Consider the following 25,987-nt stretch of genomic DNA (forward strand, 5'->3'; position numbering starts at 1 on the left):
CAATACCAAAAGCACAATCCATGAAAAGAAAAAAAATGACAAATTGGGCTTCAGCAAAATTAAAACCTTTTGCACTTCAAAAGACATCAATACGAAAATGAAAAGACAAACCATAGATTGGGAGAAAATATTTGCAAATTATATATCTGATAAAGGTCATATATCCATGATACACAAAGAATGCTTACAACTCAATGTGAATAAAAACAATTAAAAATTGGGCAAAAGATTTTAAATATTTTGGTAAATGTCACTTGGTAAAGAATATAAACAAATGGGTATGAAACACATGAAAAGATGTCATTAATCATTAGATAAATGCAAATTAATACTACCGTAAGATACCCCTACACTCAAACTAGAATAGCATGAGGGTACTTTTTGGGGGTGATGAGACTGTTCTAAAACTGGGTTGTCATAATGGTTGCACATACACTTAACAACAGGTGAATTTAATGGTATGTAATTATATTGAATAGAGCTTATAAAAATAACAATTTTTTTTAATTCTCAGAGTTCTTTGGATTGCCTGGCTTCAGCTGGGAGATTTTCACTTGAGGGCTCTCAATGTGATTGCAGTCAGGGATTAGCAAGAGTGACAGTCATTTGAAGGATTGATTGGGCTGAATTTCCAAGATGGATTACTCCTGTGTCTGTTGGCTATTGATCAGTCCATCTAACTATGACCTCCTTATGGGCCTCTTCCAACATGTTGGTTGGATTCTAGGAGAGGAGGAAGTGGAAGCTGACAGTTCAGTTAATGACTCCACCCAGAACAAACTATCACGTCTGCTACATTTCTGATCATCAGAACAGATTCCAGGGGTTTGGGAAGAATACATTTCAAAAGAGTGCATGTAGGACATGGGATAGTGTTGTGGACATCTTTGAGAAGAAATTGCTGTCTTTATTTCAATTGTTTTTATTATTATCTGTAAGATACAGTTATTAGGAGTTTAGATCATTAAAAAGTAAATCATACAATACACCTCAAATATCAACAATTTTTAGATTGATGGCTATTTTAGAATATTATTGTAGTTACTGCCTTAACTTACTAAGAATAGGTAAATATTCTAAATTTCATTTCTTAAATGTCTTTTGTTTGGAAAAAATATTTTCTAAAAATAAAATACTTTCTGATCATCAATTTATAATTTTTAGTATATTCAGTGTTAGGTTCAGATTTAACTCACATTTATTGGTCACCTATTATATGTAACGTCTAGTAAGGCAGGTGTTATTGTTAAGTATAAAAATCAGGATTTAAACCTAGTTCTTCCAAAACTCAGCTCCAGTGAGTACGCACTTAACATACCTATGCGATCAGCACCCAGATCAATGAACAAAATATTACCAGCACCTCAGAATTTCCCCTCAGTTCCTCTTCAGGTTTATCCCCCAAAGATAAGGTTCATCTCATCTTTCAGTACTCATATGTATCAGTTTTAATATTTTTGAACTTTTCATAATGAGAATTAGAGGATGAAACTGGTTCTTATTCAATATTATATTTTTAAGAATCATACGTATTGCTGCACGTGATTGTAGTTCTTTCTCTTTGCTCTATAATGTTCAATTGTATGAGTACACTAATTTATTCTACTGTTGATGGGTTTGGGGAAAGTTTCCTGTTCAGGATATTACGAGTAGAATGAATATGAGTATTTTACATGTGAATGAATACTGTTTAGCCACCAGTGCAGCTTCCCTTTTCCAGGTGATTTGGGGAAAATATTATTAATCACATAGAGAAATAACTCACGGTTCATGATACTGTGTTTTAAATTTTAGATGTGCCTTCATCTCATTCATTCATAATTGTGAGTTGAGAGTTTTCGTATCCAAAACTCAAACAATTGCAGATGTTGGAAATTGTTCACATCAAAATGGTTTTAAAAGTTCCTATCAATAGGCACTTTTTATGTTTCTCACTTTTATAAAGGATATCCACCCATCTCTTTCATCCATGAGTAGATATATCAGGTGAAATGTCTATATTGCTGAGCACAAGGTACCTGGGCTAAATATAAATAGTCCAACAAGATACAACTTAATGGTATAATTAATTTTTTAGTGTCATTAATTTAGATTGAATGCCAGTATGGTTCACTTCATCTGAATATTTTTGCAAATAATTTTTCTTATAAAACTATCTACATAAGGTAAGTTTTATTCTTCTTATTACTATATATTTTTTTTTTGAAAGGTGATGAAGACAACACCATTTTCTCAAAAGAATCACTCGGCCATGTAGAAGCTCAACAAGAAGTGAAAACAGAGCTCACAGATTGCAGAAAATTATTTTTGGAAGGTGATAATCACCTAACAGAAGAGGCACAGGATGAACAGCAATCAAACGTAAAAAATAAACTTTCAATATGATTATGTTATGGTGAAATACATTAGTTAGTGCTTAGTCTCATTTTTTGTAACCAAAACAAGGTTTTGAATATAATATTTAAAAAAATTTTTTTACTGGGAAAGTCACTAAACCACTTTAAAGAAAACCTTTAATAAAAAATAATTACTTCTAAACTCATTATCCTGGAACAACAAAGTGCATTCATTTTAAAATGAACATTTTATTTAGTTTAATAGTAGATATATTCCTTTTTATGCTGATATTTTCTTCATTATATGTGTTAAAGTTGGACGGACATGTGTATAGTCTTTAAAAGACAATGAAAACAATCTACTTGCTTAAAATAGCAATTTAAAGTTCAAAATTTAAGCTCTTTAGGGAAAAACTGATCCATTTCTCCTGAAAAGTTAGGCTAGTAATAAATGCCAAAATAAGGGTATGAGTTTCTTTTTATTTATCCTTGATTCCTGTAACCTCTAAAATGAAAATAATGGATTTTAGATTTGTATAGTGTTTTGGAAATATAGTTTTATTTGTAACAGTAAAGATTAAGAAGTCTTCTAATGCCTGGTAGACATGTTTATATTTGTATTAAGATAGTATTCTACAAAGAGAAGAAATAGGAAGAAAATATTATATTTGAGAAAAATCTTTGTAGAAAACAATACTGACCATTTTTAATGTTCAATTTTAAGTGTTCTCATTTAGATAACGGTTTAACAATATTTATAAAAGGGAAGGTTAAGTCGGTTTGGATTTCCCCCCTGTGTATACAGAGTGAACAGGAATCATCACTGGACCTGATGTTAATAGAAGATTATGACTCGTTAATAGAAAAGATGAACAACTGGAATTTTCAAATTTTTGAACTTGTAGAAAAGATGGGCGAGAAGTCAGGAAGGATCCTTAGTCAGGTTTGTTTTAAATCTCCACTACTTTTTTATTATAAATGAGCTGTTTCGAATCTGTATAAAAAGCAAAATCTAAAAGTGTATAATATTGATTTAGGCAGAAATTCAACATTTTTCATTTAATTGTTTTTTTCACAAATGAGATTTTTCAGTAGAAAATTTTAAGAGAAACAAAAACCCATATACATACACACACATACACAATTATATATGTATTATATATAATTACATATTATACATAAATAAAAAGTAGTTTGTTTTCCCATAACAATGGGATTGAATTGTACTGAAGTAATAGTTTATATTGAATCTTGAGGTTGAAAAAGACATGAAAGGTGATCTAGTTCTCACCACTGAAACTTATGCTTTGTTTTTTTTCATCTGCCATCCCTGTACTTTACTCAAGGCCAAATGGAATCATGGAAAAATACTTGCATTTTTACCACCTAGACTCAAGCTCTCCCTGGTGGGTTCACACAACAGCATCAGATTAACTTTCCCAAAATACCACTCCCATTAACTCCAAAGTATTTTATTTATTGAAATAGACGAATATAAGCATAAATTATGTTGAGAGTATACGTTCATCTAATTGAGGTCTTTAGGGACAAAAACTTGGTAAATATATTTGTTCTGACTTCTTTTAACACCTAGGACTAGAATAGAATAGAATTCATATGCCTTTCAATAAATTGTGAATAAAAAGATAAAGAGAAGAATGGAAAATTAAAAAACTAGGACATGACACATGATATGGTAATGTTTTTTTGTTTTGTTTTTTTGGTTTTCAAGGGTTTTAGGGTGATGTCTTCCTTTTTCATGTTTTGGAAAGAATTCATTTTAGAGAAGTTTTAAATAAATTATTAACTTAAAGACATATAAATGGTTAATATCTTAAATGTAAATCACAAAAACATATTATACTCAACTACAAATAGAAATTCTGATTTTTAAAGTGAACTTTATTTTAATTAACATTTAGGTTATGTATGCCTTATTTCAAGACACTGGTTTATTGGAAATATTTAAAATTCCCACTCTACAATTCATGAACTATTTTCGTGCATTAGAAAATGGCTATCGAGACATTCCTTGTAAGTATTAACATCTTATTATTTAAGTTCAAATAATGCTGGTTTTGAAGTCCTCTATTATTTTTCCCTTCAGATAGTCCTCCAAACACTTCTAAATTACATGTTTGGAAAAGTTTTAAATAGGTATTTAAAAAGAAAATATGTATCCTACTATCTAGAGTTAACTTACTACTATTAACATCTTGGTATATATTCTTCTAAACTTTTTTCTTATATATATTTATTTTCTATAAAGTAAATCATAATATTGATGTCTATTTATAATCTGCCTTTTCACTTATTACATGATATACATCTTTCTATGTTAATATTTATCTCGAGTGCCTTATCTTTTAAAATGTTTTGTAATATTAAGTCAAGAGTTTCAGAAAATTCTTGACTTTAAAATGTTTAAAATTTATCCATAGCATTTCTGCTTTTAATGGTGTCCCAATTTATAGAATAATTTTTAATGGCTATTTGATTTTTTGTGTTAAAATATCATTTGAATTTCATATTAGAAAAAGATAGTTGTCTTTATGTGTCAATACATTCTACAATTTCCCTTCATATGGACGTATTTTGGGGAAATCAGTGATATGTCATAACTCATTAATGATGATACTTAATGATGTACTAAAATTTCCACATAAATTACGCATTTTAAAAAGTAGCTAAATTTTATAATGGCTAAAGTACTACTTTAAGATGGACTTCAAGGGAAGGGGAATGGATAGAAAGTGGTGAGAAGTATTTATTTATTGTCGGCTCCAATTAGGATATATTGGTTAAGAAAAGAGTCTCTGTATATAACTTTTCTAAAGTTTAGCTTCTGAATTTGTAAATGGGAATAACAATAGTACTTACCCCATAGGGCAGGGGTGTCCAAACTTTTTTCAACGTTTTTCACCAAGGGCCATATGCGGTAAAATACACAAACAGCCGGGCCACTCACTCAAGGTATGCATTGCCTCACCTGGTTTATTTAAGTAAACTAAATATATTTTTGGAATTTGCTGCAGGCCAATTAACGATGAGTCATGGGCTGCAGTTGGCCGGTGGGCCGCAGTTTGGACACCTCTGCCATAGGGAGTGACAGAAGATAATCCATGTAAAGCACATATCAGAATTGGTGGGAAGTAAATAGTAAATGGTCAATAATAGGTGGTGATTGTATTAATAATTAAGCTCCTAGTGGATTGACACTATATCATAGCTATAGCCTTAATACTTAGTATTGTATCATCTAGTAATTTTACATGGTAAGTACTCATTAAATATTTGTTGAAGTGTTGAACTTTTAGTGAGTATCAACTATCACTATAATCATTAGATTCACAAAGGTTATCTCATTTAATCATTGTTGGAAAGGTTGTATTACCTGCCATTCACTGGTGAGAAGTAAAAACTCAGAACGATTTTCCCTAAGATTGTAAAACTAGAAATAGCAAATCTGGGTTTCAGTATAGGTCTTGCCTTTTCACGTAGTGGTATTTCAGTAAACTAGTGTTTTATTGATTATGTACTATGTGTCAGATACTGTTCATATATCAATAACATTTCATCCTTACAGCAGGCCTGAGAAATAACTATTCCTTATCTTTTTCTTCCTTTTTTCGTGGGGATGGGAGGAAGTTCAAGTATCTAGAATTTGTAACTATTCTATGTGCCTGGGTGCAAAAACTTTTGTGTGCAAAAGTGAATCTCCATAATCCAGACACTATTTACAAAATATTTTTAAAAGCTACAATTTTAAGTAAATATTCCAATGCCTCCCAATTAGCTCTGCTTACCCTGCCTTTTCTTTGATCCCTTTACTATGTTTTCATATAAGTGTAAGTTTTTAAAAGAACTTTTTAACACATCAAGAAGGCTTAAAAAATAAGATGAAACAAAGTATAATTATGGGAAATTATTCTAAGCCATATATTTAATATATGAGGATGATTAGAAAATTATTATAGTTTTTTAAATGTCCTATGTTAACAGAATGATCATTTTTATAAAATATTTTGGTGACTTTAGATCACAATCGTATACATGCCACAGATGTCCTACATGCAGTTTGGTATCTGACAACACGGCCAATTCCTGGCTTACAGCAGATCCACAATGATCATGGGACAGGAAATGAAACAGGTACTTCCTTCTACAAATCTTTCTTTTAATTTACAGGAGTAATAAATCAGGCTATTTCATTTTATTACTGCTCTTCTTTTAAATTTCTCATTCAATAACCTTTGGTACATACAACGGACTACGTGAAGTTTTGATACATAAATGACATGCAAATTAGGAAACGTATCTATCTTAAGAGCTAAGTTAAGACCCAAGACTGCTGGATTTACCATGTCTCTTTTCTATGTCCCGCCCATTGAGGTAACCACTATCTTTAATAGTATGATAATCATTTCTTTGCTTTATTCTTTTAATTCTTGTTTTTTTTGTGTGTTAGGTGTATCATGTAAATTTAAAACATGTAACATTCCCAATGAAAGGGGACATGTTTAAAAGCCTCACATAAGTATTAAAATGAAATAAAAACTTCCAAATTTTACTCCCAAGGAAGTTAGTTCTGCTCCTAATCATAATTATTTATACAAATATACTGACTTACAACATTCATGGTTCTCATATTCTAGCTTACAAAAGAGGGGAGAAATACTCCAATAATATAGACACACAAACAGAATTTGCTCGGTTACAAATGCCTGAGAAATACCACCAAACCGATCAGTGTAAATGTCAGACTCAACTACCAAAGAATGGAAAGCACTGTCATTAGGTTTGATGGATTTGCCCTGTGTTCATGTTTGTCTGCCGTCCATATTTACTCTTTCCTAGTAGTTCTGTGCTTCCCTCGGATCATTTTCTTTAGCTTTTATGTTTGTAGATGTATTTATTTTGTCTCAGAATATTCTCATATTTCAGTACATTTGAAGATAGTCCATCATCTTCTGACTTCTGTAGATTATGTTGACAAATTGGCCACAAGTCTTATTTCTTAAAACTATGTCCCTTTCCTCTTTGCCATTAGTGTTTATCATTTTGACTATGAGGTACTTAGGTAGTTTTCTTTGTATTTATCCTGCTTGGTGTTTAGTGAACGTGAATATATTGGTGTCTATCATGCTCTTCAAAATTCAAGCCTCTGCACGTTGCCCAATTCCAAAGCTACTTCCACATTTTTAGATATTTGTTACAGCAATACCCAACTTTGAGGTACCAAAATCTATATTAGTTTCCTATTGCTGCTGTAACAAATTATCAGACTTAGTGGCTTAAAACAGTACAAATTTATTATCATACAATTCTGCAGGTCAGAAGTCTGAAATAAGTCAAGCTAGGCTAAAATCAAGGTGTCAGCAGGATTGTTTTCTTCCCAGAGTCCCTAATGAATCCGTTTCCTAGCCTCCTCCGGCTTCTAGAAGCCACCTGCATTCCATGGCTCACAGTCACTTCTTCAAAGACAGCAGCAGAATATCAAGACTCTCTGAGCCAGACCTTTTCATCCTTCCAGAAGGTGGCCCAGCTACAGCCTTGGCTTTCTGTCCAGAGTACACCTTACTGACAATGTATCTCTTACTTTTAGTGTCTTTTGCAGCGTGACAGGTTGAGAATTTCCCAAATTATTAAGTCCTGGTTATTTTTTGCTTAACAGTTCTCCCTAGATCTCTCTCTCCTCTCACATTTTACTGTAAACAGTAAGAATCCAGGCTATGTCTTCAGTACTTTGCTTGAAAATCTCCTTAGCTAAATATCTAAGTCCACCGTTTGCAAGCTTTGTGTTCCACATTAACTGCAGCACACACATTGGATAAGCTCTCTGCTACTGTATAGCAATGACCTCCTTTCCCGCCCTTTCCAATGATGTGTTCCTCATTTTTTCTGAGCTGTCTTTGGTAGTGCCCCTAACAGCAGTTTTCTAGCACCAGCCTGTTCACAATGATTTAAGTATTCCCTAATGCAGTATGTAGGAATCTCTGTCATGCTCCTCACTTCCTTTAGAGGTCTTACTAAAGGTGTTATAAATCCTCATATATGGTGATATGGAATCAGGGTCTGTAAAAGACAAGGCTTTGGGAGACCAAGTAGCTGCTGAAATGGAAAATTATGTTGAAAATAAAGACGACTAAGACTATGGGAGGTGCTGCCGTATTCTGGTTGCACTGGAGAATAGAAATGATTATGACATGAAAAGCACTAGCAACACCAAACTAAAGAGCTTCTATAAATCCAGGAAACAATTTAAAAAATGAGGAAGCAACCTGCAGAATGGGAGAAAGTATTTGTAAACCATGTATCGGATGAGGGGTTAATATCTAAAATATATAAGGAACTCATACAACTCAATAACAACAACAACAAAAATTAACCAGATTTAAAAAAAAAATGGGCAGAGGAACTAAAGACATTTTTCCAAAGAAGACATCTAAATGACCAACAAATACATGAAATGATACTGGGCATCACTAATCAAGGAACTGCAAATCAAACCACAATGACATGTCAACTCACACGTGTTAGGATGGCTAATCTGTTGTTCTAAGTCCAGGTTTATAAAGAGTCTGTTTCTTAGGTAAGTAAACAAATAAGATAAATAGTCGTATTACCTATGGGGCTTCCCCTCCTTAGCCTCATTATGAAGAAGTTAAGTGTAATGCTGGTTTATTTTGCTTATTCCTCAGATTCTGATGGTAGAATTAACCCTGGGCAAATTGCTTACATTTCTTCAAAGAGCTGCTCAATTCCAGATGAAAGCTATGGTTGCCTGTCTTCAAACATTCCTGCGCTGGAATTGATGGCTTTGTACGTGGCAGCTGCCATGCATGATTACGATCACCCAGGGCGGACAAATGCATTTCTAGTGGCTACAAATGCCCCGCAGGTAGGAAATATTTCTTCAGAAAATTTAAAAAGTGATTCAGAAATTTTACAACCATGCTGTATGTCCTTTTGTAAATCATTACTCAGTTGAATCATGGCCATTCCATCTATACTAATTAATTGGGTATTAACACGTGGCATTGATATGATATAGGCTAAAGAATTGGGGGGGATCACCTTCTTGCACTGAAAAACAAATAAAGTGTTCATGAAAGAGTGACTCACTATTTTTATGAAATTCTTGAGTTCTTAAACAAATAAAATGTTCATGAAAGAGTGACTCACTGTTCTATGAAATTCTGGAGTTCTTAAATAAATGTTTATGAAAGAGTGACTCACTGTTTTATGAAATTCTGGAGTTCTTGCTGTCAATAGTTTTGCTGTTTATCAAATTGATTAGTCTCTGACTTGATGTAAGATTTACTCTTCCTTCTGGCGAGTTCCTTTGTATGCCTAAAAGCTATAATGATGGAGAACTATTATTTTTGTTAACTTCTTTTTCCTCTAAGACACGCCATAATATAGGCTCCAAATATCGTAACTCTGAATATATTAGTGTACGTAAAACTTCATCTAGTACCACATTATTTTTGCACACAGTACAGCTGATAAAGTGTAGTTTTCTTTGTAGTCACAATTTGCATAAGAGGTAGGAGTTCCCAACAAATGGATATTGTAATTGTTAATAGCTTTAAACATTAGGACTTGGAACCAAGTACTTAGTTTTAAGTAGAATTTAGTGTGGGTGTGGATATTTATTTAGGCTGGTGATTCCTGAAACATCCATCTTTGTATTTCTGTGTGCCTTACACTGATTAAGTAGTCACTGACTGCTGAATTCATCTTTTTCACTTTGCACGCCGTATTTAAACCTCAGTTCTGATTCTTTCATCTTCTGTAGCCATTCTGTGTACCTTTTCTCACTTGTATCTCTTTCACACATTCTCGCTTTAAAATATAGGGTATAGATTCTCTAGCCAGAACAAGAGTAGGATTCAGGGGTGGGATGGAGGGGGGGGGGAGAAGGTTAAAGTGCTGTGTGATTCATTTTCTCTATGAGATTTTATCTGTTAATAGCTCATGATTCCCACAGGTAACTTTTTAATGACTTTTAACCTAGATATTAGTATTTGTTGTAAGAATTGCTTTGGGACAAATTACCCACTAAAGAGCACATATTTCCTCATTTGCAGTACAATTCTGCAAGAATCAATGCCCATTCTCTCAAGCCTAACACTTCATAATCTTTTAAAATCCTTTAGCCCTATGGGGAGTCAGACTTGGACATTAGTGGCACAGTGGAAAACCACTGGTCTTGGGATCAAGAGACCCGAGTTTGATTTCTGCTTATCCACTTAAGAGTTATGTGACCTTAGGCAAATCACCCTATCTTTCTGAACTTCAAAATATGTACCTAATATTAAGGGTAAAAGGAGATAACATATGTAAAGGAGATAAGATATGTATTTGAGAGGCTCCTGAATCAGATAATCATGTAGACAGAAATTGTTTACTGTTCAGTTCCATACTCTTTTATTCTGGCTTTTATTAGCTTTGAGTATTGGTGAGTCAGACTTGTTTATTACTTTTCCTTCAAGGATATTAAAAATGAGTGAGTTCTAGGTTACCTCTCTCACGTGCGGAGAATTTTAAAACACTGATACATGAAATAATTTACAGGTATATGCTCAAAACTCTTACCAAAATTCAACATGAAGCCTGGATATAATATCAATAATCGTATTTCATTTCTAACTTGTCATTGTTAAGGATTGCCAATAGATGGGAAGCTCTGGAATGGAAATTGATTAGAGTTCAACTATCGAAAAAGTAGAGCCTTTTACCTTGTCTCGTTGCTTAATTCCCACTCTCTTCCATCTGTACTCAACACATAGCAGCCAGAGGGACCCTGTTTGAATGTACCATTTTCTGTTCTGAACAGTTCCGTGGCATTCCCCTAGGAAAAGTCCTAGTAAAAGTCATTACAATGACTCAGAAGGCCCTGCATGACTGAGCTCCCACTAGCTCTCCTTTGTCTGATTCACTCAGGTTTAGCCTCTCTGGCCTCCTTGCTGTTTTCTTCTACATCCTAGGCACTCCCTGTCTGAGTGCCTTTGCACTTTGTGTCCTCCTTGCCCAGAGTGCTCTTTCCATAGATGTCTATATAGCTCACTTTGTCACATCCTTTCATCTGAAATTTCAGAGGCCCCTTCCTGGCACTCACTATGTTCCTTCCCTGCTTTATTTTTTCCATAGCAATGATCATTTAGCATACTACGCATTTTGTTGATTTATTATATATCTCTCTTCAGGGGAATGTAAGTTTCCATGAGGGCAGGGATTTTTGTCTCTTTTATTCCCAAACACCTAGAGTAGTACCTAATAGCATGTGAAAGGCATTCAGTAAATATTTGTTGAATGTTGAAGGATGCCTGATTTCTTTGCTCTGCAGGACTGCTAGCTTGTCTGAAATGTACTGTTTTTCCCAAAGTAATGAAATTCATGAGAACTTCCTCAGCTAGCACCTGTGAGATAAGCACTCTTTTGTGAAAGCCTGAGGCTGAAACTGTTTATTAGGTAATAAAGTAGGTTCTCTAATCTTAGGAAGCTCGATGGGTGTAATCAGGCCATAATTAGTGAAAGACATTGCTCCAGTGTATTATAAAGAAACAGTAGTATATCATACCACCAACTGCATCCAACATCCCCTTTCAGTCTCATGGTAAAGAAAGTATGCAGGGGAGACACGAGAGGCTTATTTTGAATCCTTGCCATGAAAGAAGGTGAAACATTTAGTCAGGTTTATCCTGGAGGGATGTCAGTATCTGAGATCTCAGCTATTTCCAAATGAAAAGTTGGCTGAAAAATGGAGATTAGTGCTTGAGATACTAGAGTTTATAGAGTATTTTGATGAGATATGGGGTAAAAGGAAATAAAATTTTAAGTTGAGATTTGTAAATCTGAGAATCATAAATATATTTTGTTCCCCAAAATAAGGCTCTAGATGGTAACTAAACAACATGCATTTGTCTGCCTCCCCTTCCTCCTGATTAAAACGACAGTAAGGGATGAAATGCTCATTACAACAGAGAATAGTTGAGAGGGTATTATCACCAGTAAAGAATTTGATACTATTTCTGGAAAATGAAAAACTAGATCGACAAATATTGAAAGATGAAAGTATAGTACTAGAAGGGGGCTACAGCCTAAGTGGAATCCTGTCTAGAGAGACTGCTGTGTCCTTTACCCCTGCCTGTTCTGCACATGTGCACACACGCACACACACACGCTTGAGCGTGTGCTCATGGAGTCCCCCCCCCAGACCCACACATACTACACACCTTTAAGCAAAGCTACTGCAACCCTGCATTTATCTCCAGGCAGAAAACTCATCTCTTAGATATTAAAGGAAACTGCCAGGAAAGAATTACTAGTGTGGATATTAGTATTCCAGAGTAAATCCTTCACATTCTGGAAATTGAACAGCTGGCACCCAGTCTGGTAATTCTCAAGTAAAACCTGCTAGGTAACAAGCCCTGTCCACATTTACGGAGTTCCTACTCATCCTTGCCAATTAAAGGAGATACTCAGCAATAAAACATACACAAGAGCAAAAGAAAGTCATACCTGCAATGTAGAATTCATTTTTTTTTTTTATATCAGCAGATAAGCAAGGATCACCAGACATTAACCAGTAGCTTGGAAAGACAAGGCTAAGATGAACAGAATAACTGAATACAGGAATATGATGGGGGGTGGGGGGAATGACAAAATAATTTAGGGACTAGAAAAGCACTGGATTTTTTAAAAAGTTCTCAGAGAGAATTTGAAAAACATACCCATAAGAATAGGAAACTATGAAAAAGAAAATATCAGAGAATCAGAGCTCTTAGAAACTAAACATATTACTGCAGAAATTTAAAGAATTCAACACAAGCATTGGAAGTAAAAGTCAGATAATCTGTCCTAGAATACAGACTAAAAGACAAAGAGATGGAAAGTATAGGTAAAGAAAAAAATAGGGCATAGAGGACCATGGCGAAGTTCCAGAAGTCTGTGGGTTGAGGGAGTTCACCAAATTCCGGAAAGTTGAATAGGGGGAAAAAAACCCCAAAATTTCCACATAGTTCGCCATGGTAAAATTTCAGAGCAGAGATGTTTTTTTAAAAAGAACTCCTGAGAGGATGAAAACACACTTATAAAAGAACAAAAAACCAATTGACATCATATTTTAGCAAATGAATGGATGCTAGATGATACTGGAATAAAAATCTTCAAAATTCTACGGGAATTTCATTTACTCATTTGTTCATTCAACAAATACTGGGTGCATACTGTGGGAGAGGCACTATTCCAGACATTATTATTGAACAAAAATAGGCCACCAAAAAAAAAAAAAAAAAGAAAAATTCTGACCCCATGGAACTTACTAGTAAAGCAAAAATAAAAAAATAATAATTAATTTTGTGTTTAAGAGACAGAGAGAGATGATGATGTAAGTACTAAAAGAAATAAAATGGGAAGAGCTGGTATAGAGGGATTATTTTCAAGTTGGATTTCTGTATCTAGCTAATAAACTACAGTGGATCTTTAAGAGCAAATTTAAGAGAATCTCAAATATGTAAAGATTTTAAAAAATCATGTGCCATCCGTCCTGAGAAAGTTACCTAAAAATGAATTTTTGCAAAAAAGGGTGCTAAGACAAAGGGTCTTAGAAGATGCAGGATTACCAGAAATTTTAGAACAAACCCAGAATTTCAGAGTAAAGGAACCCCAAGATGACAGCTGCTCATCAAGACTTTTTTTTTCCTGCAGCACCTCGTTTGTTTACTACTTCTGTTGGATTTTTTTTAAGTCAGGAATATTTTTTTATGAAAACAATCTTTCTTAATCCAAAACTTCTCGCTTTTCAAAAGGACCCTCTTTACCCTCTTTAATCATATGACTCTGACCTAGAGATTTTTTTTAATGTTTCTTCCTGTTTCTAAGTCTTTCATGTCTGATTGGTTTTCTTTTTGCTCACATTTATTGAGAGTTGTTTCTTTATTCTATCACAGTTTGTAGTAAACCTCTTTCAATTCTTTCTGATTCAAAAAAGAAGGTAAGAAGTTTGTAATCAACTAATTTGCTTTTCCAAATTAGAGACGTATTTGCCTGTGGAGAGAAGGAGGACCATAGCTAGAGAAAGCAGGTAGCAAGATGCTTTAGCACAAAGTCAAAGGATGTTAGTTGCTACAGTTCTAAATGTGCTGGGACGGTCTTCCTTCTCCAGTTGTCATGGAGCCCTCAGTAAAAGCCAGCTTAGGCTTCATTACCTGCTTCACCGGGAATGTTTTTCTCAACTAAGTTTAAACTTGGCTTATTGCTCTGTGTGCAGTCATCCAGTATGTTCTTAATTGACATCTGCCTCCTACTTACTGCTCCTTGATTCTTTCTTGCCTCTACCCAGCTATGTAGTGAGTTTATTGGAGCCCCGCTGGGGACTCCTTCCACTTATTCTCTAGGTGGGTTTTTCCTTTGTATGTATATGAGGTCCCAAAACAGACAAAACTGAACTACTGAATATATTATTTAGGGATGCATACCTTTGTGGGGAGAAACGGGGTTGTGAAACGGTGTACAAAGAAAGCTTCTAAGGAGTCAGCAATGTATTCTTGACAGGACCATTGGTTACATGGGTATTTATTCTATAACTATTTGTTAAACTATGCTTTTTAAGTTTTATCATTTTTCTGCATATATGTTATATTCCACAATACAATGCTTTTTAAAAATCTTTTAATTATTGTGCTTGTTTAACAATTTTTTTAATTGCTTGATTTTTAGAGGTGGAAGAGATTTTAAAAATTCCATAATCCAGTGGTTTTTTTAAAATCTGTATTCCAAAATCCTAGGGTACTGAGGGTCTTCCACCGAATGAGGTGGAGAAAAAGTGACTAGTTCACACCAGTTAAAGCAGAGGCTGCGTGCTTTTACCCGTTTCACACTTCTCTTTCTCTCCCATGTCCTGTGTCTGGAGGGAAGTACAGGATGTGTCCTCAGACAGCCGGGTCTCTGACTCACCCTGCTTCTTTGCAGTCACCACCACCCTAGATTCCACGCTGGCTAACAGAAGATAAATGTACCCCTAAGCCTGCTCTGTATCCCTGAGGACTTTATTAACAGAAGCTAGCTTGAGCAGCTTTACTGAGTTAATGAAGTAGCTCAGATACCAACTTGACATCTCTCGGGAGGCAGCATGGTGTCTGTAAGAAGATGCACTTTGGAGACAAACTACCCTTTCCCAGACTAGCTGTGCGTGCCGGAGAGGTGTACCTTACCCTCCTTCTACTTCAGTCTACTCATTTATAAAATTATCACAACCCTTCACAGGTATTAAAATGCCTGGCATGTAGTAGTTACTCGTTGTTTGTGTTCTTCCAATCTGATTCTAACACTGTTTGTGATTAAAAATTTAATATATCTTTGAGATGCCAACCTCATTTGTCTTATTCCTTTTCAGGCAGTTTTGTACAACGATAGATCTGTTCTAGAAAATCATCATGCTGCCTCAGCTTGGAATCTATATCTTTCTAGCCCAGAATACAACTTCCTTCATAACCTTGATCATGTGGAATTCAAGCGCTTTCGTTTTTTAGTCATTGAAGCAATCCTTGCCACAGATCTTAAAAAGCATTTTGATTTCCTTGCGGAATTCAATGCCAAGGTTTGTTATGCAAATTAATACCTAGTTTCAGAAATGGAAATCATTGCCAGTGTTACTGATAAAAGTATTTAATATTAAGTTAGACTACTCATGAAGTCATAATATCTAATGTAAGGCAATATGTGCCAACATTTAAAAAAAAATTTTATTATAACATATCCTAAAGTAGTATTGCTAGCTACATTTCCTCTCTGACACATAGACGTATTGTTGTAAGTTTCACACAGTGACAATCCAATTATGTCAAAAGCTTTTAGGGGCAGATTTGAGAAAGCGTTGCACAGTGCCAAGTAAGGCACTTTATGAAATTGAAGATGTGCTTCTAAGAAGACCATCATGCCTTCTTCACCACACCTGTTCCACCCTCTTTGTTTTAGTGTTGAATGCCTGGTGTGGGAGAGTAGAGGTACTCTCTACTCTTCTAGTTGAGAATAATGCTCTCATTGAACAACTGTTTATCGGGATTGCCCCATATCTGCAGTCTGTGCTAACAAATACAGAAAACACAGGTCCAAGTCCTCACCCTCACATTCACTAGCGAACTGAGAATCACTGTTCTCGTGTAATAGGGATTCTAATCAGAGTGTGTTCTATCCCTTAGACACTTGGGAGAACCACTGTTTTGGATTCCCGAGGGAAGGATGCCCCCTCTTTTGCTGGCAGGAAGCTATTATTTTCTTGATGACATTCGTGACCTAAAGGAACGTGTACCGTCAGGGTAGAGGAACTAGGAAAAAAAAAAAAAAAGGAGTACTAGATTTAAACCTCTGGAAACTGACCCTATATATGTTGCTATTGTAAAATTAATGAAATGCTTATAAAATTAAGTGAGAAATCAGTATGCCTTTAAAGTTATTTCATAGTTGTGTAGCTCTATTAATTTATTTTTATTTAATAAAAATGTCTTTAAGTGCTTAAGTCAGAGTAATGGAAGCTTTTAGAGGCAAAAGATTATCTAAACCCACCACTGCTTTTTAATTTGTGTTCCTCAGAGACTTCTATTCCGTAATCTCTCAGGAGTGGGTTTCTAGACCTACAGTTTCAATAAAAAGATCTTCCGTTTTAAAACTGTTTTCTGCAGTGCTGTCTGCCTGAATTTTCCTTTAACAAAAGGGTTTGGTGTCCAAAAAACTACCATCACAGCTAAAGTTCAAAAGCCACTGATCTGGCCCATTCACTTCATTTTCTTACAAAAGGAAATTTGAATTCTTAAAAGGCATAGTAATTTGCCTAATTAATAACAATAATCACCATTTATTTAAATAACAGTGTTAGCATTTATTTAGTATTTACTATGAACTAGTCATTTTTCATGTTAATAATCCTCATGGCTGTACAACTAGATTGGTTTTACTTTTCCTATTTTATAGATGAAGAAAGTTAGACTTAAGGAGATTAAGTAATTTTTCCAGTGTTACACAATGAATTAGCAAATGTTTCTGAGTCAGGATTTAAAACCACAGGGATCAGCTTCTAAGACTTGGGTTCTTTCAACTATAACACAATTGCTTTCCACAGCTAGAGGCAACTTATCCTTAGATCCTTAAGTGTTCTTTTTTGAAGTAGAAATAATTACAATTCTGATTTGTTGATTGTTTTGCATATACATATATTACATACTAGTATGTAATATTTACACACATAGATTATAATTCTCTGTGGTAATCACAAATATTGAAACTCATGGTGGTTTTTATAGTCTCTACTTCCACTGAAACTAAATTCCAATGACACTTCAAATGTAAGGGAAACAAACCATAGAGGTCCAATGTTATGGCACAACTGATTAAAACAAGCATTTATTGACATTCCTTCCTGTCATTTGGACAGGAAATGGTTTTAATTTGGTAAATACAAACAAGAAAACTCCTGTGCCCTCACAACCTAAAATAATTCTGTTTTTCCAAAATAGGCTAATGATGTAAACAGTAACGGTCTAGAATGGAGTAGTGAAAATGATCGCCTCTTAGTATGTCAGGTGTGCATCAAGCTGGCAGACATCAATGGCCCAGCAAAAGTTCGGGACTTGCATTTGAAATGGACAGAAGGCATTGTCAATGAGTTTTATGAGCAGGTAAGTTGAAACAGGATATTGATTGGTGGGATGTTTAAGAGCTGCCATCTGAAGATACCACTGTTGAGGATTCGGATAGCTCCCTTGAATGTTTGAAATGTGAGTTGTTTTGACCAAAAATGGTTAGACATTGTTTCATTTGCTCTGGTCTGAGTATTTTCTCAGCTCTTTTTGCCTTTGCTGCTAAAATTTAAAGTAACAAAAAATAGCTTATAACCTATCTGGAGTGGGTTGAGTTTACTCTTGAGTCTAGAGGTAAGGATAGACTACATTATGATTCCAAGGTCCCTTTCAACCCTGAGAGCCTGTGACCTAGGGTAATTTATTTCTAAATGAAGTTGACTTTTAATTAATTCAGGGTACACTTAGATTATATTTACAGATATCAATCCATTTTCAACTCTGCTATAGAAACATTGCCTTAGAAACATCAACTGGGTAAAAGTCCTGGTAGAGGGTAAGAAATTAGAGGGCTAGATATGGGGACAAAGTAGATACTTAATGGTTTTACAAGGATTCAAAGATATAAACATACTCTTTTCTCATGTTTTAAAATCTTGTCTTAAAATAATCTTTCCACCTTGCAGAATCTTTACCACTTTTTTTTAGGTCCAATTTTGAGGCTCCCTACAAAGTAGAAGTATACGGATTTACCCCCAACCTAACATTTCATTATCTCCAAAATATCAAACACATCTTCTTGACTTGAGAATTGCATTCCTTGGGAATCCTTACTGGCCCTGTTAATCAGGAAAGATCAAGATGTGACAGGGCTTTCCTACCATGAGTTGTTACTCCAGTCAGAGTGACGAAGCAGAGCCTGTCAACCATGCACACTTACCTGTTATACCTTGTCATACACAGATTGTATTAAATGACCAGTAAACGAATGTCCAGTGTTTTTCATCCACCTTAGCTAAACATCCCAACATGATAATGCATAATCTACTGTTTCTTACAAAATAACATACTGTGTAATCATGGAAATAGGTTAAGTATTCCAAGATTAACATTTTACTACTCTGATACATTTAAACTAGGTTATTTGTAATTTGGGGTAAAAAATGGTTATAAATATTTGCTTAATTTGTAGATTGCATAGTCCCATCCTCATTCTCAAAGATGATTGAAGCCTGCCTAAGGCTTCAGTTTGTGTTCACAAAAGAACAATTTTATGGGAAAATACCATCTCTGTACAAACAGAACTAATTCAAAGAACATTTAAACTGTTCATTTAGACCCAATTTATAAAATTATTTTTAAAGTATATAGAATTAATTCTTAATGAGCAAACTTGGAAGCCGTGCCTGAGGTTGAATCCTGGCTCGACTTCCTTACCAGCAAATGTGATCTTGGGTAGGTTACTTAACCTCTGTGCCTCAGTTTTCTCATTGATAAGACAGAATATTGATGGTACATACCACATAATTTAATCCTCACAGCAACCTTAATATATGTAATGTCTTAGAGCAGTTCATGACACTTAAGTGCTCAATAAACATTAGCTATTATAATTTCCAATCTATTCACCAAAGATATTTCAGACAGTTTCACTTCATCTTTGTAGGTTTCATTATTCATGTCAAAGGAGAAAAATGACAACCTACCAGAGTTGTCATGAAGGTCAAATGTACTAATCTATATGAAAGTCCCAGTCAACCCTCATCAAGACTATTAAATTTCCTCTCAGTCTGGTTATCCTATTAAACATCCTTCAGCTATGGATGCAAAATTCTAACCTTGCCGGTCTTTTTATCATCTTAATTATACTAGCTTTATATTCCTATAACCATTTAATTGTCTTGGACTTAGAAAAGCCAAACTTCTACCAAAAACAAACAAATGAAAAAAAACAAAACACCCCACACCTATGAAGTTGTAGAATCCTGTGGACAAGCCCAGCTGTTTTTTGTTTTTTTTCAAAAAACATTAAGAGTTTTCTTCCTCATAAAAGATAAAGTCATAACCACAGGGTGGATTAGGGGATTAATAAAGAAAGAGATAAAGTCACAGAAGATTTTAAATCGTGGGTCAGTTACTCACTGGGACAGATTCTGAAGTTTTCCTTGGGGCCACGGGGCTCATGTTGCCTGAAGAACTTGTGCATTGTGTGGAGTATTGATGCTCCTTCCCCCGGGTTCTAACACTAGGAATTAACATTTTAATAGTACCTTTTGGGGATCATTCAGTCAGCACGGTGGTGAGCCCTTCACATACTGCTTTTCATCCTCATGGCAACCCTGTAAAGTAGATTATTCAAATTTTACACATGAATTGGGCTTAGAGCTTGCCCAGTACCATACAGGTACTAGGTGGCAAAAGCAGGTTTTAAAACCACATCTGTCTGATCTCAAATTGTACTCCCCAGAACCCTAGAGAACAGCGAGAGGGTGTCACGGAGCAAGCAGTTGGGGTCTGGGCCCCAAAGCCTCACCTCAAGCACAGTAGCCCTACTTCTTGCTGTTTTACACATTAGGTTTTCTGATTTAGATTCATTAAAGGATTCTGCTGTTACAAAAGGGGACGAGGGGTGAAAAGCATTTGCAAAACAACTATGTATGTTTAAGATACCACTACAACAACAAAAATGTTTACACTATACCGTCTTCCCCCCTAGGAGAAAGAGAATCTATATCTGACATTATAGAATTTTGCAGGTTGTTAGTAAATTTGCCCATACTTATTTTAAAAGATGTATATTTTTCTGGTTAACTGAATATCAACCATACTGGTTGACTGCTGGAGTGTTAAGAATAGTAAAGTCTTGGAGTGGCTGGTTAGCTCAGTTGATTAGAGCACGGTGCTGTTAACAACAAGGTTGCCGGTTCGACTGCCACATGGGCCATTGTGAGCTGCGCCCTCCACAACTAGATTAAAACAACTACTTGACTTGGAGCTGAGGGGTCCTGGAAAAACACTTAAATAAATGTTAAAAAAAAAAAAAAAAAAAAAGTCTTGTTTAGGATTTCTCAAAAATTAGAGAAATTCTTAGAGTTGAAATGATAAAAGTAATAGATTCATTGACACTTCTTTGTAAAAATTATTTTGATGCAGACTATGGTTATTAAAAAGCCTCAAGATAATTTAATGGCAAAGTTCAGTGGTTGTTCTTTCAACAGTTAAAAATGTACTTTTCTTTTTAAAATGATCAGGGAGATGAAGAAGCAAATCTTGGTTTGCCCATCAGTCCCTTCATGGATCGTTCTTCTCCTCAACTAGCAAAACTCCAAGAGTCTTTCATCACCCACATAGTGGGTCCCCTGTGTAACTCCTATGATGCTGCTGGTCTGCTCCCGGGTCAGTGGATAGAAGCAGAAGACGATGACGATACTGAAAGTTGTTATGATGAAGATGGTGAAGAACTAGATACAGATGATGAAGAAATAGAAGACAATCTAAATCTCAGTAAGAAATAGGGATACTATCATTTCTTTTTGTTTGTTTGTTTACTGGGGTGACAATTGTTAGTAAAGTTACATAGGTTTCAGGTATACAATTCTGTAATCCATCATCTATATATCACATTTCTTCCATGTAATTAACTGAAATGGTCCATTTAATTTGGATTTGGATCTTTGTTGTTAAGGTATAGACTCAGTAGTCATATCTTAAACAACTACTATTTAAATGTTCACATTGAATTCTCGTTTGAAGTACCTACTGCGGGCTGGGTACCCATGTGATGCTGTCACACAACAAGCTTTCTTAGTTGAGGTGTTGTCCTCCAGCCAGTGCTCTTCAGCAGGCTGGGTCCGCGCTTGCGTGATAGGGCTGTCATGGTATCTGAACTTATGTGAGGTGAGTGGGTCCTCGCGTCTAGTCCTCCTTTGCCTCACCCCACCCCTCCTCGCCTGTTAACATCTGCCCTTCATACAGACTTGGGAAATAGATCAAAACCGTTGGGAAAAGAGGAAAACATACATTCCTTGACTGTAAGTGAAGAACCAAGTTTTGTGGCGTTAGTAATCTGAATGACCAAACTGAGCATAGTGTTCTACACAAGGCAATGATATAAATAGAAAATGAAAAAGAAACATTGGTCGCCTTTGTAACTGTAAATGAAATCAGTTACTCGCTCTTTAAGGTATAATTCAAGTTACATTAACTTAAGAATATAAATATATATATGTTTAACATACATATATATATTAAGTTGTATATGTAACAAAATATATATCTATATTTTGTTTTTTGTTCTCCAAGCATACTATGCATCAGAACAGATAACTGCAAAGAACACCACTATCACCACCCCCTGCAAAGTTGTATTCAGGATTAACATAGTGAAGAGTAATCTTACGCCATTACCATCTGAGTATCATCTTGGGAAAGTTGACTGGCTTCTAAAAAATATTTACTCACCCAAATTTTGATAATTGTGTTTAATCCAATACATTAAAAAAAAAAAATCCTAAAGTGGTTCGTTTTAACTTTGCATTATTACTTATTTGAAATTTCAGTACCACCGTCCTCTCCACCCAGTCTTCCCTAATCGCCTTCTTTGCTTTATGTTTATCCATAATACTTAACACCATCTAACATACTTATGTTTTGCTTCTTTATTTACTTATCTAGCTCTTTTCACTAGAATGTGAGTTCTATAAACTCGGGGATTATTTTTATCTTGGTTTATTACCATAACCCCAATGCTTAGATTAAGCGCCTGGAATATAACAGGCACTCAGATATTTATCGAGTAAATGATTGAATAATAGTGCTGTCATTAGAATATATTTGTTTTCAATTTTGCAGAACCACCAAGAAGGAAAGGCAGACGGCGGATATTTTGTCAGCTAATGCACCACCTCACTGAAAACCACAAGATATGGAAGGAAATCATAGAGGAAGAAGAGAAATGTAAAGCTGATGGGAATAAACTGCAGGGGGAGAATTCTTCCTTACCTCAAGCAGACGAGATTCAGGTCATTGAAGAAGCAGATGAAGAGGAAGAGAGACAGTTTGAGTAAAAGAAACGACATATTGAAGCCCCGATGGCTGTGCCCAGTGTCAGACATCATTGCCTAGTGTTCACTGTGCTGACCTTCAGCTGCCCACTCCTCTGTGGACCGGCCTTAATACTGTGAGAGGATCCCTGCTGTGCCAGCAGCTTCCCGCACTTTCACCACAGAACTAGAAGATACCCTTAGAGCCTGGCTTCACTTGACTCACGTTGCAGAGCCTTAATGCCTTTGCTGGTGTATACAGACTTTGTCCTGATACTGCTCTGCAGGGTAGCAATCTTTTATTTCTCACGAGAGGTAACTATAACGAAAAAGGGACTTACTTCAGTTTCCACAGTGGTCAGAACTGTTTGCTTTCATATTGTATTCCCAATATGTTCTTTCTGTCTTTGAATGTTTTTTAAGAAGTCTGTGCCTATTTAAAAAGGAATCCAGTGTTGCCTTTCTGAGGGATCTGTTCAATGCAATACACTGTTGAGTGCTGTTCTCCCAGCTAGATTTATCCATGAAGGACTGAGTGACCTTTGTTATATTTAACAATTTCTGATGCGCATCAATTTCTGATGCTTTTTACTGTTGTGTATTATCTACTATGTATGTTTTATTTCTGTTCAGAGTATTCAGGTTTGCCGTGGACAGCAGAAGTCTGAATTCCACTCTTGCTGACTTTATATTCCATGGTCGAATTTTAAAGCTGTTCAGGTTCAACAATGAAGGAATTTACTCTTTAGTCAAAACTGTTCTTATTTTTACTCTTGCTCAGGATTAGTATTTTTAAATATTTAATTAATATAAACACAGCACAGATTTTTAGAAGAAAAAATTTTCCTAATATTGATGTTAACCTTTCATGAAAATGAACATTATTTTCTCTTAGATAAATTTGAGACTAATTAAAGCCAAGCAAAAGAAGATGTTATGTCTTTTGCCTTAATGTAAAATCAAATGAGACTAATCCTATCAAAGATAAAGAACAAAAGAAATAGTGTGAGCACTAAAGGACACATACATTGAATAAATTGGGACATGTGCTTATCTTTAGATCCGTATCTTAGGTGCCATGTGTTTAGTTACTGTAAAACTCATGTTCATCTTTCTGTTAATTTCCCTTGGCCTCGAGACTATGACAGAAATGACCTGTGACTACTCAAACCTTGCAGAGCCCAAAGCAAGTCTGAAAGTCAATGGTGGAAATACTTAATTTTTATATAACAAATATAAATATTTTAGTAAATCATTTCACACAAATGCACATTAAGATAATTGCAAAGAAAATGGAACATATTTACAATGTTTATAAACTTGTTAGTTTCTGTTAGGGTACAGATATGTACCCTAGTTTTGAAAAAACTTTGAAGATATAAAGAACTGCCAAAATGATAGCAAGATGGTAGACTAGTATTTCTTATTCATGGAGACCATATTATATTTTGGATCCATTCACAGCTTTTGTAGACAGTGAAATCATTAACTTTCCAAGGTAATTCCTTTGATAAAATATGTCAACAGGCAATTTCTTACCTACCTAGAATATTTGGGTTATCTGAAAGATATCAGTTAAAAATCTATGGAACTGTTGGAAGTTTTAATCCTATAGAGTATAATATTTAATGAATCACTAAGCTTTATTTATTAGACATGGTGAGTGCTGAGTTTCTTCGTGCCACTTTGCTACACCATCACCACATCATTTGTAAACTGGTCCCATATTTCTGAATAATACAATTTTAATTTATTGAGTTTGCACTTATAATGTATATATCCCGTGCTTCTATTTCTCTAGAGTGCATTTTGCATCCTACATAATATTTCTGCTATTGCAAATATGTGTATACTGCTGTATATGTGTATAAATTCACACGTGCATATATGCATAATGAGAATCAAATTTCCTTCTTTTTATTATTTTATTAAAATTTTATATTGGGGTTGTTCAGTGTATATTTTTATTTTCCCAAAAGGAGCATGTTTTTCTATTAAAAATGCTATTCCTGAGAACTCATTTTTAAATAATTTAACTCTTAAATTACTTAACCTTTGCAAAATAATTGACATATATTAAAGTAGACCAAAGAAACACTAAAAAGTATCCTTGCTGAAAGTTAAACTCATAAATTGTAAATAATGAATGTGAGAATTTATTAGTATATACAGCACTATTAGATGGACTCTTGAGAAATGGCCGTAAGCCATATTACAGATCCTATTTGTTATTCAAATGTTTTTATTATAATAAGTTTCATCATGAATTTGCTGTTGTTTTAAGTCACAGGTCTTAGAAATAATCTTAGAGTGCTATACTATATCTATGTGCTTACCGACGTGTTTTTTTCCTCCATAAAAGCCTAATTTTTAAAGTTATTTTGTGATTTGAAGGCTGTTTCCTGCTATTCTCACTTATTTTTCTGTTGTTGGCTTTTTATACTTATTTTTACAAGAATCCTGGAAATTCTGGCATTGCTTAAGTAGTCAGAAATTTCCCCTCTCTCTCTAGATTGCATCATCTCATAGGAACGAACTTTATCAAAAAGATAAATAGAGCTTACTCTGTGTCTTTATTATAGATGCTAGACCAATCAGAGCTTCTCTAGAGGGTGTGTGGGAATAGCGATTGGCATGTGAAGGAGGGATGAACAGCTTCCCAGAGGCAAGTGACTTTTATGCTGAGAGCTGAAGAATTATGAGTTAGCTCAGAGACGATAGCTTGTGGAGAGAGAATAACAGCATGTGTAAAGGCCAGAAGAAGAGAAAGCATCCCCACACTGAAGGAGCAAAATAAGATTCAGGGTGGATGGAACCTAGAGTGTAAGAAGAGGTAGAGACAGGGTGGTTAATGAAGGGTCTTGTAAAGCACGCCATGTCATTTAACCTTTATTCCTAAAGGAAATGGGGAATCATTGAAAGCTTTAATCTGGAAGAGTCACATGATTAGATTCACATTTTATGATTATCATTCAAATAACATACTATGTTGAATGGAAGAGTAAGATTATACATGGGGAGACCACAG

General features: G+C 34.9%; 1 protein-coding gene across 1 annotated transcript in view; it reads left to right on the forward strand.

Moving 5' to 3' along the window:
- Positions 1-23,960, forward strand: part of PDE3B (phosphodiesterase 3B) — a 136,223-nt gene extending 112,263 nt beyond the window's left edge. Inside the window, exons 8-16 of the mRNA XM_019754484.2 lie at positions 2,210-2,361; positions 3,142-3,279; positions 4,259-4,370; positions 6,375-6,488; positions 9,038-9,237; positions 15,739-15,942; positions 17,855-18,016; positions 21,169-21,421; positions 22,769-23,960. Coding sequence (XP_019610043.2) covers positions 2,210-2,361; positions 3,142-3,279; positions 4,259-4,370; positions 6,375-6,488; positions 9,038-9,237; positions 15,739-15,942; positions 17,855-18,016; positions 21,169-21,421; positions 22,769-22,983 — 1,550 coding nt within the window. The 3' untranslated portion in view covers positions 22,984-23,960. The remainder of the gene's footprint in view (positions 1-2,209; positions 2,362-3,141; positions 3,280-4,258; positions 4,371-6,374; positions 6,489-9,037; positions 9,238-15,738; positions 15,943-17,854; positions 18,017-21,168; positions 21,422-22,768) is intronic.
- Positions 23,961-25,987: the final 2,027 nt, after the last annotated feature.

The sequence above is a fragment of the Rhinolophus sinicus genome, linkage group LG06 (assembly GCF_036562045.2).
Source record: "Rhinolophus sinicus isolate RSC01 linkage group LG06, ASM3656204v1, whole genome shotgun sequence".
NCBI classification, from domain to species: domain Eukaryota; kingdom Metazoa; phylum Chordata; class Mammalia; order Chiroptera; family Rhinolophidae; genus Rhinolophus; species Rhinolophus sinicus.